This window comes from Scophthalmus maximus, chromosome 13 (assembly GCF_022379125.1).
Source record: "Scophthalmus maximus strain ysfricsl-2021 chromosome 13, ASM2237912v1, whole genome shotgun sequence".
In the NCBI taxonomy this organism is placed as follows: Eukaryota; Metazoa; Chordata; class Actinopteri; order Pleuronectiformes; family Scophthalmidae; genus Scophthalmus; species Scophthalmus maximus.
In genome coordinates, this window is record NC_061527.1 from 18,199,925 (window position 1) to 18,212,724 (window position 12,800).

A 12,800-nucleotide genomic window follows, 5' to 3' on the forward strand; every position below is an offset into this window, starting at 1 on the left:
TCTCCTGCTTTCACTGTGCAAGAAATTCAGTCTGACTTAACAACGAAAGATTTCAATACACTTCATTTGACAAAATGCGGTATATTGAAATCTTTCGTTGGTGTAATTACGGCACGCTTAATGAACATATGCTTTGCCGTTGCTTCACCCTCCAGAGGATGTATAGTTAACTTGTCAAAACAGGGCACAGGGTCTGTTAACTAGCTGGCAGATGCATTTTTGGTTTATTTTAGTGTTTGTGTTTAGTTCATCAAAAAAAGCATATTGTTTACGGTATTTATTCACAGGAAGCAGTGTGACGTTCAGCTTCTACAGTGGCTCCATCCTGATAAAAGCTTTCACTACAAACACTTTTGGCGTCTCTCTGTGGATCTGGCACTGTGCCCACTGTGTTGTTACAATATGTGTGGACATTATCAGGGTTGTGAATTCTTATTTGAGGCTAACCAAATGTTGGTAAAGTGTGACTGTGATTGGGAAGCTTGTTTTCCCGAGCAAACACTTTGGCCGGTCACCAGCAATCACATGCATCATTTTGATGTTCCCCATTTCTAAAACTCATAAACATAGAACAGGTTTTGCGTTTTAGGATTCATAGTTTGCTGCAACAAACAGATCACGTATTTTTTTTTCTGTTCTATTTTCAGTTTTTAATTCATAACATCATTAAATTTTCAAAACAACCATTCACTGATGCCTGTCTGTCTTTCATGACGTGACACCAAGGATGATTACAAGTTATAATAACCTCTGCTGCCGTCAACACACTCAGACAACTGTCATCGCAACTCTGAAAAATCACGACTCTCCCACAATGGGATTTGGCTGAGGGTGTGTGGGAGGGTGTTTCTACAGTGTAGCTGGCAGCCAGCGGCATGAAAAGAGTGGTTAAGGGTTATAGCTGTGCAGCTGTTGGCCTTTGTGTGCGTGTGTGTGTGCGTGCGCGTTTGTTGGTACGTGTGGATGTGTGTGGGTGTGTGTTTTTGCTCGTCTCTGGTGTGTGATTAGCAAACACATTATCTTCTTCGTGCGGATATATGCACACATCCAGTCTATCTGGCACAATCAAGGCAGCCATTTACTCTGATATCTTTCCCTGGGGAATCTCAGAGCGCAAACAACAGTATTTTTAAGTGTGTGTGTGTACGTGTGTGTGTGTGTTTGTGTGTGTGCGCCTTCTATGAGAGGTAATCAGATTTGTTCCCTCCAATCAGACAGAGATTGAATTGAATTGGCTGTCTGCTGTTGTGGTTGTCAGTGGAAGCCAATAGTGGATTGGATGGGGGGTGGTGGGGGCTAAAAGACAAAAACGACACTCAGTAGCAGATAGTGACACACACTTTCCAAACAGGGCTTTTCAGCACTTAAACTATATTTAGAGATAACTGCCTCCTCTCTGTCCTATCCATCTATCTGTTGCCCTTCTCTCCCATCAGTTTATTTCTGGGAAAACTAGCGATCCATCCATCCCACTGTCTCACCTTTCACCAGTCTCTGCTGCTTCCGTACCCACCTGTTTATCCATCCACTTTTTGCTGCACTATAAGGTAAGGGTGGTGAGCTGCGATCGGTCCCATTCCCACCTCATTCCTCGCAGCAAACCCACAGCCAACACACTCCTCTGCCCCTTTGCCTTTGCGTTCAAAAGGCATCATCCAAGCTTTCAAATGTGATCACACCAAATTAGTAGTCAAAATGCCTGACCTTGAGAGGAAAATCAGTGAAAGCCTTTCTTATATTCGGAGTCTTGAACTGTGTGTGTACTCTCAGTATGTTCTGCTCAGTCCTCTCCTCCACACCAGTTTGTTCGGCTGTGCCCCCTGCATCACTAACTACTGTCTCCATAGCAACAGTTTCCTCTGTGCTCGTAATTTGCACAAAAGCTAAATGTCCCAATGTCACCTACGGGCTCTGATAGAGGCCTACACGCTCACCCTGCGGTGCTGGTTGTAGGACTGTGCATTGAAGCGGCATTTCTTATTTGTTAGATGTTGACATGCTGCAGTTTTTATTATTTCAGTTTTCACACAACACTCAAACTGAGCTGTCTGTATAGAGCTCTTGTAAGGCACGTCAGCACTACAGCTGAATCTGTTATAATAATGATAACAAAAAATAAACTAAACTTTATTTTTCTCTCGTAATAATAGCCGCTTTATGCAGTGGCAGGTAGGTGTATTCGGTGGTGTCTGTCACAGAGATAACTCTGGAAATGTTAATCCAATGTGGATTATCTGTGGCTTACTGGTTGGGAATAGGGTTAGGACCTAAAACTATTGATTTTTTTTCCTTCCAGAGCCGTCAAAAGGTCAAGGTTACAGCATGGGATCAGAATTTAAGGCGAAGGCTAATACAGAGAAAATGCGTTGAAAGCACTCATACATATACAATTGAAATTGTCTTCAGTTAAGTTACAGATTGTATCATCTCTCTGAGTGTACTTGTTCGTCTCATGAACTCATCCCACTGAGGATCCCAAAGGTGCATTCCAGGATATGTGTCCATTCTCTTAGATAAGACGGTAATGAAATATTGTGGGTTGTGGTTCACAGCCTGTGACTCTTTCTAGCTAGTTAGTCAGCGTCACTGTGAGACAATGACACTATATATTTAAATTATATATATACATATATATATATATTTTTTTTAATTGGCTGCATACAAAAATGTTCCCTGTAGACACAACAATATTCAGACTGGTATATGCACATAACTTCATGAGAAATATGAATAGGTGCCACAAACTGATTAAGACAAACACCATATGACTGTGACGATCCATCGTCATATTTCCTGTCTGTACTGTAACTATTTGATAAAAAAGCTAAAGGCCAAAAAAAATTTAAATATAAATTCAACTTGTATTGTTCTGATTTTTCTCAAAACTAGAAGACATTTCATTTACAAAACAGATGTGTCTTGGTGGCAACAGAGAAAAACAAGTGATTTGATATCAGTTGGACAGTGGATGTGGAAGTGATGATAGTATGAGAGAGCTTTAGAGGCGTAGAGAGACTCTGGCAGATGGCAGAGTTTCCTTTTCATTTTCCTGCTGTATGATGTTCTTCAGTCCTCCATCCCTCTCTTCCAGGACCCTGGCTGAGTGAATAGAGGGAGAAGGTTCATTACGCAAGAAAAGACAGAGAAAGATAGAGAGGGGGAAGGACAACAACTTCAAGTGGGTCCATATTTTAGCAGAGATGACAGCCATGAGAGAAGGCTTTGTTCTGGAAAACTCGCTTGGCATGAAAGGAGGACTGCTGTGTTGAGAGGAGTTACCTGTGTTTCCTAATGCTTTGAAAGAGGGGCCTCTAGGGTTTGACAGTCGCACACACGCACACACACACACACACACACACACGCACACACACACACGCAGACAAACCAGTACACTAACTGTTCACACAGACTGGGATTTAAGAAACTAATTATTTTGACACTTTTCAGACATGTCTTTCAGTGAAAGGACTAAAGTGTGTGTGTGTGCGTGCGTGCGTGCGTGCGTGCGTGCGTGCGTGCGTGCGTGCGTGCGTGCGTGCGTGCGTGCGTGCGTGCGTGCGTGCGTGCGCGTCTGCCTTCTATGAGAGGTAATCAGATCGCAGGGTATTAGTCATTATGTGGAGACCTAAATCAGTTTACACAGTCCCAATAACAGCATGTATTTTCCTTGTATGTATGTGTCTGTGTGTGTTTGCATTTGCTTGTGTGAGTGACTGAGTGACAGTGCAGTCCATGGGGGGAACTGCTTCAGTGTAGCATGACAGGATGCTCGCGGCATGTTTACACACTCTCTGATGCCCTGTCAGAGCCCAGCAAAACACACACAAAACAGATACACACACACACACACACACAGAAACAGTTACATGCGCACTTACACAATGCCCTTCGTTTGTGAAACGAATTAGTCCTAGATAGACAGAGGGATGCTGGGTAGAGGAGATGAGGACTGAGAGAGAGAATGAGTGTGAAGGGGAGGTGTGTGTGTGTGTGTGTGTGTGTGTGTGTGTGTGTGTGTGTGTGTGTGTGTGTGTGTGTGTGTGTGTGTGTGTGTGTGTGTGTGTGTGCTCGAAAACAGGACCACTGACATCAACTTCATGCCGATTACACTGTACATCCTGCTCTTGTGAAAATAAGAAACGAAACCCCGAACACGCTCTGAAAACAACTTTGCTACTGAGAATGCAACAATGCTGACAAGTAACAGACACAGAGCAGGGAGTTTAGCTGTTTGCGCTTTGTACTTTCAGTAAAAGCTTCAAGCATTCCATCAAATTCAACTTCAAGTGAGCATAAAAATTAAGTCATGTTCTCATTCTCAAAATCATCACTGGGTTTGTGGCTAAATACAAAGATTAATGCACTAAAAGAATAACAAGCACACAACCCGTCCAGGCCCCTCGGCAAGTGTGTACTAACACAATGGCTCTTTAACAAGTCAACACAGCATGAATTGTGAAGTAGAGAAGAGAGATGTAGTTAGAAACAGAAACAACTCAATATTTTCAAGCTTTACAAATGGACTTTAATAAATGTATTTTTACTCACCAAATTTTACCATCATAAAACACTCTGAAATCACCAAAACAAGCTGCTGATAATAAGCACGCCTCTGAACATAGTCGCTTTCCTGCTTTCTTCCAAAAACTGGAATATTTGTGTGCTATTCAATTTTCTTGAACCAGTCAAATAAACCTAGCAGACCTTTTTTTTTTTTACTCCTTACAATTAATGTCAAACATTCTTGTGAGCTAATTATACTATGTCAGCACAATTTACAGTACAATCTGACTGGACAGTAGTCCAGTATGAGATCTCCACTAACTATGACCACAGTGCTAACAAATATAATTTAATTAACACCTCAATGACAGTGTCATTGTAAAAAAAGAACATCTACGTCATAGATTCGCCCTTATAAAGTATTGTTAACTGCCGAGCTACAAACAAGGCCACCTAATGGAACAAGGTGACTAAAAGAATAATGTTGTGCAGTATCATCATCCAGTGAACGTGGCACGATCACAATCCATATAGGTTGGAGCAATTCTCAAATCCTAAAAGCAATGTTAACATGTACTTGAATAAAAGGATAAGGATATAAATGTATGGTTCATCACACAAATTATAAGCAGAAAACAGATTTTACTTTTAATTGTAAATCTTTCACATTACATATAAATGCCTATGATGTTACGGGCTGTCCTCAACTCTCTCCATAAACAGGTCAAAAGTTTTCTCTGTTTGCCTTTTTTAAAGTGACCTTGACAAACACAGTGTGTTTGTGTGCGTGTAGCTGGGACAGTAATTGGCAGTGTTTTTACGTCTGTCCCTGATGTATTTTTCAGCTCTAATTTGTTCTGTTTTCTGCCTCAAGACACATGCTTGCGCACAGACACACACACACACACACACACTTTCATACACAGATAGCTCAGGTCTCTGGCGGTGCCTGTTATCCAGGTCAATGGGTGGCAGGGTGGGGGAGCTGAGGAAAAGGGAGAATGAAATGGAGATGGAGAAAGTAGGAATGTTGGGATGAGTGGAGAAAACTCTAAAAGGCTTGTTTCAAGATGTTGAGTCACACAGCTTACTTCAGGCCAAATTCATGCTTTTCTTTCATGCCAAATTAGTCGTAATGATTAGACAGAAAAAGAATATCAAAACCTACAGGAAGAAATACATTAAATTAGTTCAAAAGACACATCCTCCTACACAAGAGCAGTCATGTTGCAAATAACAGGAGGAAAAAAAAATGCACATCAGCAAAGGCCCAGCACTCATTTACTTGATGAATGGCAACAGTGCTTTATCATCTCATTTGACACCCGGCGTTTCACTTCAGCAACTATGGATATGTTTTTGTAACATGTGCATATGCGTATCCTCAGCCAAGTGTAAGCTTTTGTGTGCCCAATCAATCTGCCAGAATTAAGCACGGGGCTGAGGGGAGAACTTGTTTTCTTGGCACATGCTGTCTGTGGGTTTGAAGGAGTCTGTGTGAGAGAGGGTATGAGTGAGTGCCTCATCCGAACATGTCTCCGATAGGTAAGGAAAAGACAGAAACAACCCCACACATATTCACGAATGCACATTCGGCAGCAGGGTTTAGTGGCAGGATTAATTGGAGAGTAACTGCCGGGTTCCCTCATGTGCTGTTGAGTGTTTGTTGGGAACCATCCGAGCCGTAGTTAAGAGCCTCTGGGTGCTGTTTCATCTGGAGCACAGTGAAACAAGCTCCACACTTTACCAGCCACTGAACACAACACAGGTCTGCAGAAACCACACAGATGAGTGAACAGAGATGCACTGCTACTGAGAGTCGCACCGAATGTTTGTGCCACTAACATAATGTCTGAGGCTAATATATTTAGCATATGCAATGCCTCCAACCTCCTGTCACAAATGCTTCATCCCTCATTCGTTCTTACCCGGTAGCCTCAAACCAATGGCCCAAGTCTATTTTGTCTATAATGAAATAAAGGAACTAGACTGTTTATGCATTACTAACCTTACATTTCAAACCCTTTAAACTTCAATCTACAGCCTGGATGGTCAGCTTTTAGAAAAACCTGCACCATTTAAACTCACCCAGATTGTCCGGCAAGTCATCTGAAACATGTTTGGACATATCAGCCAAAAAGCAGGAAAAGTTTTATCTGGTATATGGTAACTGTATAAGTGTGTAGGTCCAATCCAGGAGAAATAAAAGAAACACGTGGCAAAAAAATCTCAGTGATATATGAGGTCGCACAGTACCCGTGAACAAGCCAGACAAAACTGTCACTTGTAACAGGGTTTATTGAGATTTAAAGGAAAAAATCATCTAGAGAAGAACCTGGGTGTTGTTTTTGTAGTTTGGGCTTTTTCATATCAGTCATAGCTCATCAAGTTAGTTGGTGTGACAGCCAAAACTAAAGAAAATAAAATATAAAAAATATTTTATGCGCAGCATCTTGGAATTTTGCAAGAGAAAAAGGAGTGAAGACAAAGAAAATATATTCTGATATCAATATGTATGTAATATCTAAATGTAACTCAACCAAAGGCTAAGAATCAGCCAAAGATAAAGTGTTGGGATCTTGTGTCAGAGATGAACCTAGTAGGGGAACCCGCTGGTAGAGAGAGTGATGGTGGGGCACACGGGAGGCAGGAGGTTACAGTTGCCAGGGGCGATGCCGGAGGGCTTCCCTGAAGGGTTATACATACTGTACCAGCAGTCACCTGCCATCTATCACCTGTGGATGTGTGTGTACGTGCGTGTGTGTACGTGCGTGTGTGTCTGTGTGTTTGTGGCTGTTAGTAGGATCCGGGGGTTCTGTCTGTCATAATGTTCTAATCCTGATTGACATTTATCCAATGGAGACCTCGCTCATTCATCCATCCATCAGATTCCATTCCTCCTTTCCATCCTCGGCTCTCTGCTTTATGTCCTTCCCTCCCTGTCTGCTTGTTGCTTCAGACAGACAGTCAAACCAACCCTGCATACCAAGTATTTTCACACACACACACACACACACACACACACCCTTATTTGGTGGTATTAACTGCTTTAAAAGCTAAACAACTCTGGTTTAGTACTACATTGTGTGTTTGTGGTTTTAGACAGAAAAGTGTGTATTTGTGAATGTGTGTAAAGAAAACAGAGAGTTTGTGCGTTGTGTGTTTTTGACTGTGAGGGTGTCCTACAAAAAAACACTGAGCGTGTGTGTGTGTGTGCATGCATTTTTGCATATATTTTGTGCGTGTGCCTGTGGGGGAGCCGTGACAGATGAAATGGAAGATTCTTTCATTAGTTATGTTTGAAGCTCAACACGGTCACAGCAATAGCAGATATTTAATTACAGCAGACTGAATGCTTCCCCTGCTTACACACACACGCATGCACGCGCGCACACACACACACGGTCACAGGGAGGTCTTTCATGGAACATGTTCCCAAAAGGTAATAATATATACCACTCAGCAGGCGAAGTAACCCTGGACCCCCTCTACCTTTTCCTCCCTTTCTTCTCCTCTTGGCCTTTCGCGACTTCTCCCTCTCTCTGTGGTCTCCCTCTCCGTGTGCTAAGTATAGCAGCAGTAATGGTGATGGATGCAGATGGAGGGAGCAGGTTTTAAATGTCAGACTCAAATGAAAACCACTGTGCCAGTGAGACAAAAGCAGCTGGACACTTAGTGTTATTTAACACTCACAAATTTAAATACAGTACATACATACACACGCACACACACAGGTGAAGTGCAGCACAGCGGACTATCTCACAATTTGAAAAATGAATCCTCAGATGAGTGCACAATTTCAATCGAATTATGTTAATAATTAAGTTTATTCTGAAAAAAAAACCAACACATGTAAATGTGAATCAGTGCACATTAATTCTGGTGATCACTGACTCTGCTTGAACAAACTATGTTTGTTTTACAAGACAACTCTTTACTGTTTGTTGTTGGATATTCAAAACTGTGACTTCATCTCGTATACTGTATCACTTTAAACCTTCCTGGTTTTGGTTTACTCTCTCTAAAAATAAGGACAGATGTTCCCCAGCTCGTTTGTCTCTGAAGCCTCTGACGCAGACAGTCGTCAATTTACTCCAAGTAATGACTGAGTGTGCAGTGATTCAAAGGAACAGGCTCATCCACACCGAGTGTGTGTGTGTGTGTGTGTGAGAGGCTTTCACAGTCTAGTAATACAAGTCATGAGGATCTTGTCTATTCTTTGATAACAAGGCCTTCGTTTGGCCTTAAATATCCTTAAACATTGTCCAACCTCTGGGTTCCGGGGTGAAAATGACTTCAGGTGATGTAGATGCATATTTAAAAAATGGGCATGTTTGTGTGGGCCAGCAGAGAAAGCAGAGGGAGGTGGGAGATTAGTGTTGAACAGAGATGATTCAATAGGCTCATATAAAACGATGCTCTGTGATGCCTGTGGTTAAATAGCGATTTCTTACTACACTGCAGTGCTGTAGGGAGGAGGGAGTGTGAAAGAACGAGGAGAGGAGGAGTGGGACCATTCCATCACTCAGTCTATGACCTTCCAAGAGTCATGCTGTTATAGAGTACAGGACTAATGCCTCAATATATTATCTGAATATGCTGCAATATCATTATGCTTCTCCCTCTCACTATCGCTCTTGCGGTCTTTCACACGCACACTGAGAGACACAATGCGGAGACGCACACAGATGCATTAATGTTCCCTCTACACAATGTTTGATGACGAAATGTTTGCGCACTGCAAGTCAGAGAGAGGGAAACAGAAGGAGGGAAAGACGGAGAGAGCACGGCAAAGGGAAAAGTCAGTCTTCTCTCCATCGGCTGATTGTTGCACATGAAGAGGAGTCTTGTAGTCACTCGAGGAGATAACATAGAGACTTCCTCGACAAGAGCAAGGTCAACACACGCGCACCGTCGCCAGCACTCGCTAATGCATTCACACAATACCAACAATCTCCCACACAATAGAGTGTGAGGAGAGCGGGAGGACCGTGGGCGACGGGAGAGATAAGAGCAAAATGCCACGCTATTATTTTGCAGGAGAAAGGAGAGCAGTCACCGTTTCAGCTGTGATCCTGCCAATCTCCATTGATTTACGTGTCTGAATATATTGACCAGTGTCGTCCTCATGACAGCACAGTTCAATGCTCCGATCTGACTCGGTTGCATAATATGTTGCTAACATCAGAAGCTTTGACCTATGCCACCGTTGTATTTTTGTAAGATTACTGTTTGGGTGCTCTGTGGCCTGTATGATTGATGGTCCTGAGGTAATAGCCCAAGTCTGAGGTAGATGGAGGTCCTTGACTGGAAGATGTACTGTAGACTTCAGGGTGTGTGTGCATGTGTGTCTGCAGGTCAGGATCGCAGCGAGGCGACTCTCATCAGACGTTTTAAGGGCGATGGCGTCCGCTACAAGGCCAAGCTCATCGGCCTGGACGAGGTCACTGCGGCCAGAGGAGACAAACTCTGCCAGGACTCGATGATGAAGCTCAAGGTAAGGAAGGTCTCTCTCTTATTCTCTTCTCTCTCTGTTGATGGGTCTCCCATGAAGAATTTACTTGCTCTTTAAATTGACTGCTTAAAGCTCAGTACTAACATGCGTCTTTGCATGTTAGTACTGAAAAATGACTAAATCTGGAGGATTAATAATGTAACATGACCCACAAAAAAACCCTGAACTTCAATAGCCAGCATAGCGGCCCACAAATAGTTCAACTACAGGCATATTCCACAGTTCAGATTTTAAATATGCATGTGCGTGTATGCTCACGTGCATGCGTGTGAAGTTTGTTCTATGTAAATTGCTAGCGGAGAGGGGTAAAAGAAGAAACATAAAAAAGTAAGGACGTTTTAATTTATTGGGACGACGATGAACAGTGCAGGAGGAAGTAAGCAGGTAAGCCATATGGATGAGAGGGGGATCGGGGTAAATGTCTCATTTGCAAGGACAGGAAGAATTACAGGGAGAGGCAGACAGATGGGGCAGTTAGCAGAGGAGAGAAGGCACATAGGCAGCGAATAATTTGGATGATAGGTGAGAGAGAGCGATGAGGGAGGATAAAGGTGAGGAGAAATAGGACATTTTTAAATTCATTCACCAATAAAAGCCTTAATGCACAAGCTGGTTTTGGAAATATTTTACTGTAGCATGCATGCGAAAAAACATTTCTAAATAATTTTACCCTAGATAAATGTCCCCAAGCAGCCAAAACTCAATACAAAGCCTCGCTTTGGCTTTTTTTTTTTCTTTAAACGTATGCAGTATTAGGAGCCTCTTATTTATTATTAATTGCTGTGTAACACATGGGGTCCAAATACAGCAGGGTACATTCATAATTTAAGTCGGAAAATATCTAAATGGAGGAGATTACATTTGAGTTTTGTTTGTGTGTAGTGGAAACTCTCTCCAGCCGAGGCCTCAAAGGGTGAGGAGAGGATAGACGGCTCATTGATCAAACAGCGTCCCTCCTCCTCATTTATTCAGACAGGAAATCCATCAACTCCTTTTCTCTGATCTCTCCACCTCTTCTTTCACACTGCTCCTCCCTCTTCTGGCCCGACTGCCTCACTTCTCTGATCTCGCTCCTCTCTCCTCTTCGTCTTTTGTGACTCACCTATGCAAATGCAGGTGGGGTGAACGGAAAGGAAAAAATTCCACCCTTAGATACACTAAGAGATGTATAAATCACTATGTACCTTGTATACATTCAGTGAATTCAAAATAACTAGGTGCTCATGAAGAGTTGTGATTTAACTTTTTTTTTAACTATATGCCTTGTCTGCTTTTTTCCATAATGCCATTTAACAGTCTTATGTATGAATGTGTTTTTCCACCTTAAATAGCTTTTAATGTTTGTAACAATTTAAAAAAATAAGACTATCCTAGAAGAAGTCAGTTCTGAAGTTTTGTCCAAGTCATTGTTGTTTATAACCATCACACGAGCATGTCTCAGCAGACTTTACCTGGACTTTTGAGGCTCCGGTACCTCTTGTGGAATGACTTCATCTCTGTATGACTGGTAGAAATTGATGCCACTCCGTGATGTTTATTGCTGATGGTTTTTTTTAGGGGAGTTTTGTGTTGAGAGTTACTGACAAACTAAAAGAAAAATACACCATCCAAAAGGAAAATAGTCTTTTTGATTGAGAGTTGGCTGAAAGGGCCAACATTCTTTATGGGGTCACCTTCCCATTACACAGTACATAAGTTTCTGTCCTGTTTCTAACATTATTTGTTATTTGCTCCGTGTGTGTGTGTGTGTGTGTGTGTGTGTGTGTGTGTGTGTGTGTGTGTGTGTGTGTGTGTGTGTGTGTGTGTGTGTGTGTGTGTGTGTGTGTGTGTGTGTGTGTGTGTGTGTGTGTGTGTGTGTGTGTGTGTGTGTGTGTGTGTCTTTTTGTCCTCAGGGTATAGCTGCAGCAGCACGGTCCAAAGGAGATCACAAGCAGAAGGTGTTTCTGACTGTTTCCTTTGGAGGGATCAAGATCTTTGATGAGAAGTCAGGGGTAAGCTCAGAAGTGTGTGCGTGCGTGCGTGCGTGCGTGCGTGTTTGTTTGTGCGTGCACGTGCCTGAATGCAGCATTTGTGTGTTTCCCCTGTTAATGAAGCATCTCCATGAGAGGGAGGGGCCCCTGGGGAAATCAGGAGGCCCTAATTGAAACCCTGAGAACAAGACCTCAGTAGATGAGAGAACATGGCTATCCCATTGTCTGCCTCTTTGCAAACAGCGACAGCACTGGTTTCATATTATGCTCCAGGATAATGCATTTTCCATCTTACATCACTGCTTTTCTGCTGGACCAACTGGATCTACTTAAGCTCTGCTGTCCGACTGCCATCATCCCGCCCCCTTCAGTCTTCTTTGTTTTCTTGTGACAGCTTTTCCCCCACTGTCCAAAGAGTTTTTAGAATTGACAAAATCCCAACAAAAGAGTTGGTCTCAGTTTCACTGATGATGAGAAATAATCATAAGAATGTATGACCAGTCATACTGTATGTAGACACCCAATGGTCAGACGAACTGTGAATTCAGTCGTTGCAGAATGAGTGTGCTCACAGCTCAAGGGAAAGTGACCAGTAGAGCATAGTGTAGTGATTTCTTTTTAAATTTCTTACTCAAGGATCGTCTGACAGATATTATCGAGGTTCAGTCCCCACACTGACCATATCTGTCACTGTATCCTTGAGTCAGAAATATACTGCCTACATTCCCCAGGATACCTGGTGCTCTAGATGGATGAGAGCCTCACTAAACGGGCCATTTCGCCCTCTTTTAGTGTTAATAATGTAAAATTAG

At 42.5% G+C, this 12,800-nt stretch overlaps 1 protein-coding gene across 12 annotated transcripts in view; it reads left to right on the plus strand.

Annotated features, from left to right (window-relative positions):
• dab1a (DAB adaptor protein 1a) overlaps positions 1–12,800 on the plus strand; it is a 75,586-nt gene that overhangs the window by 37,275 nt on the left and 25,511 nt on the right. For all 12 annotated transcript variants that reach the window (XM_035648532.2, XM_035648531.2, XM_035648528.2 and 9 more), the window contains 2 exons: positions 9,861–10,000; positions 11,911–12,009. In XM_035648532.2, coding sequence (XP_035504425.2) covers positions 9,861–10,000; positions 11,911–12,009 — 239 coding nt within the window. The remainder of the gene's footprint in view (positions 1–9,860; positions 10,001–11,910; positions 12,010–12,800) is intronic.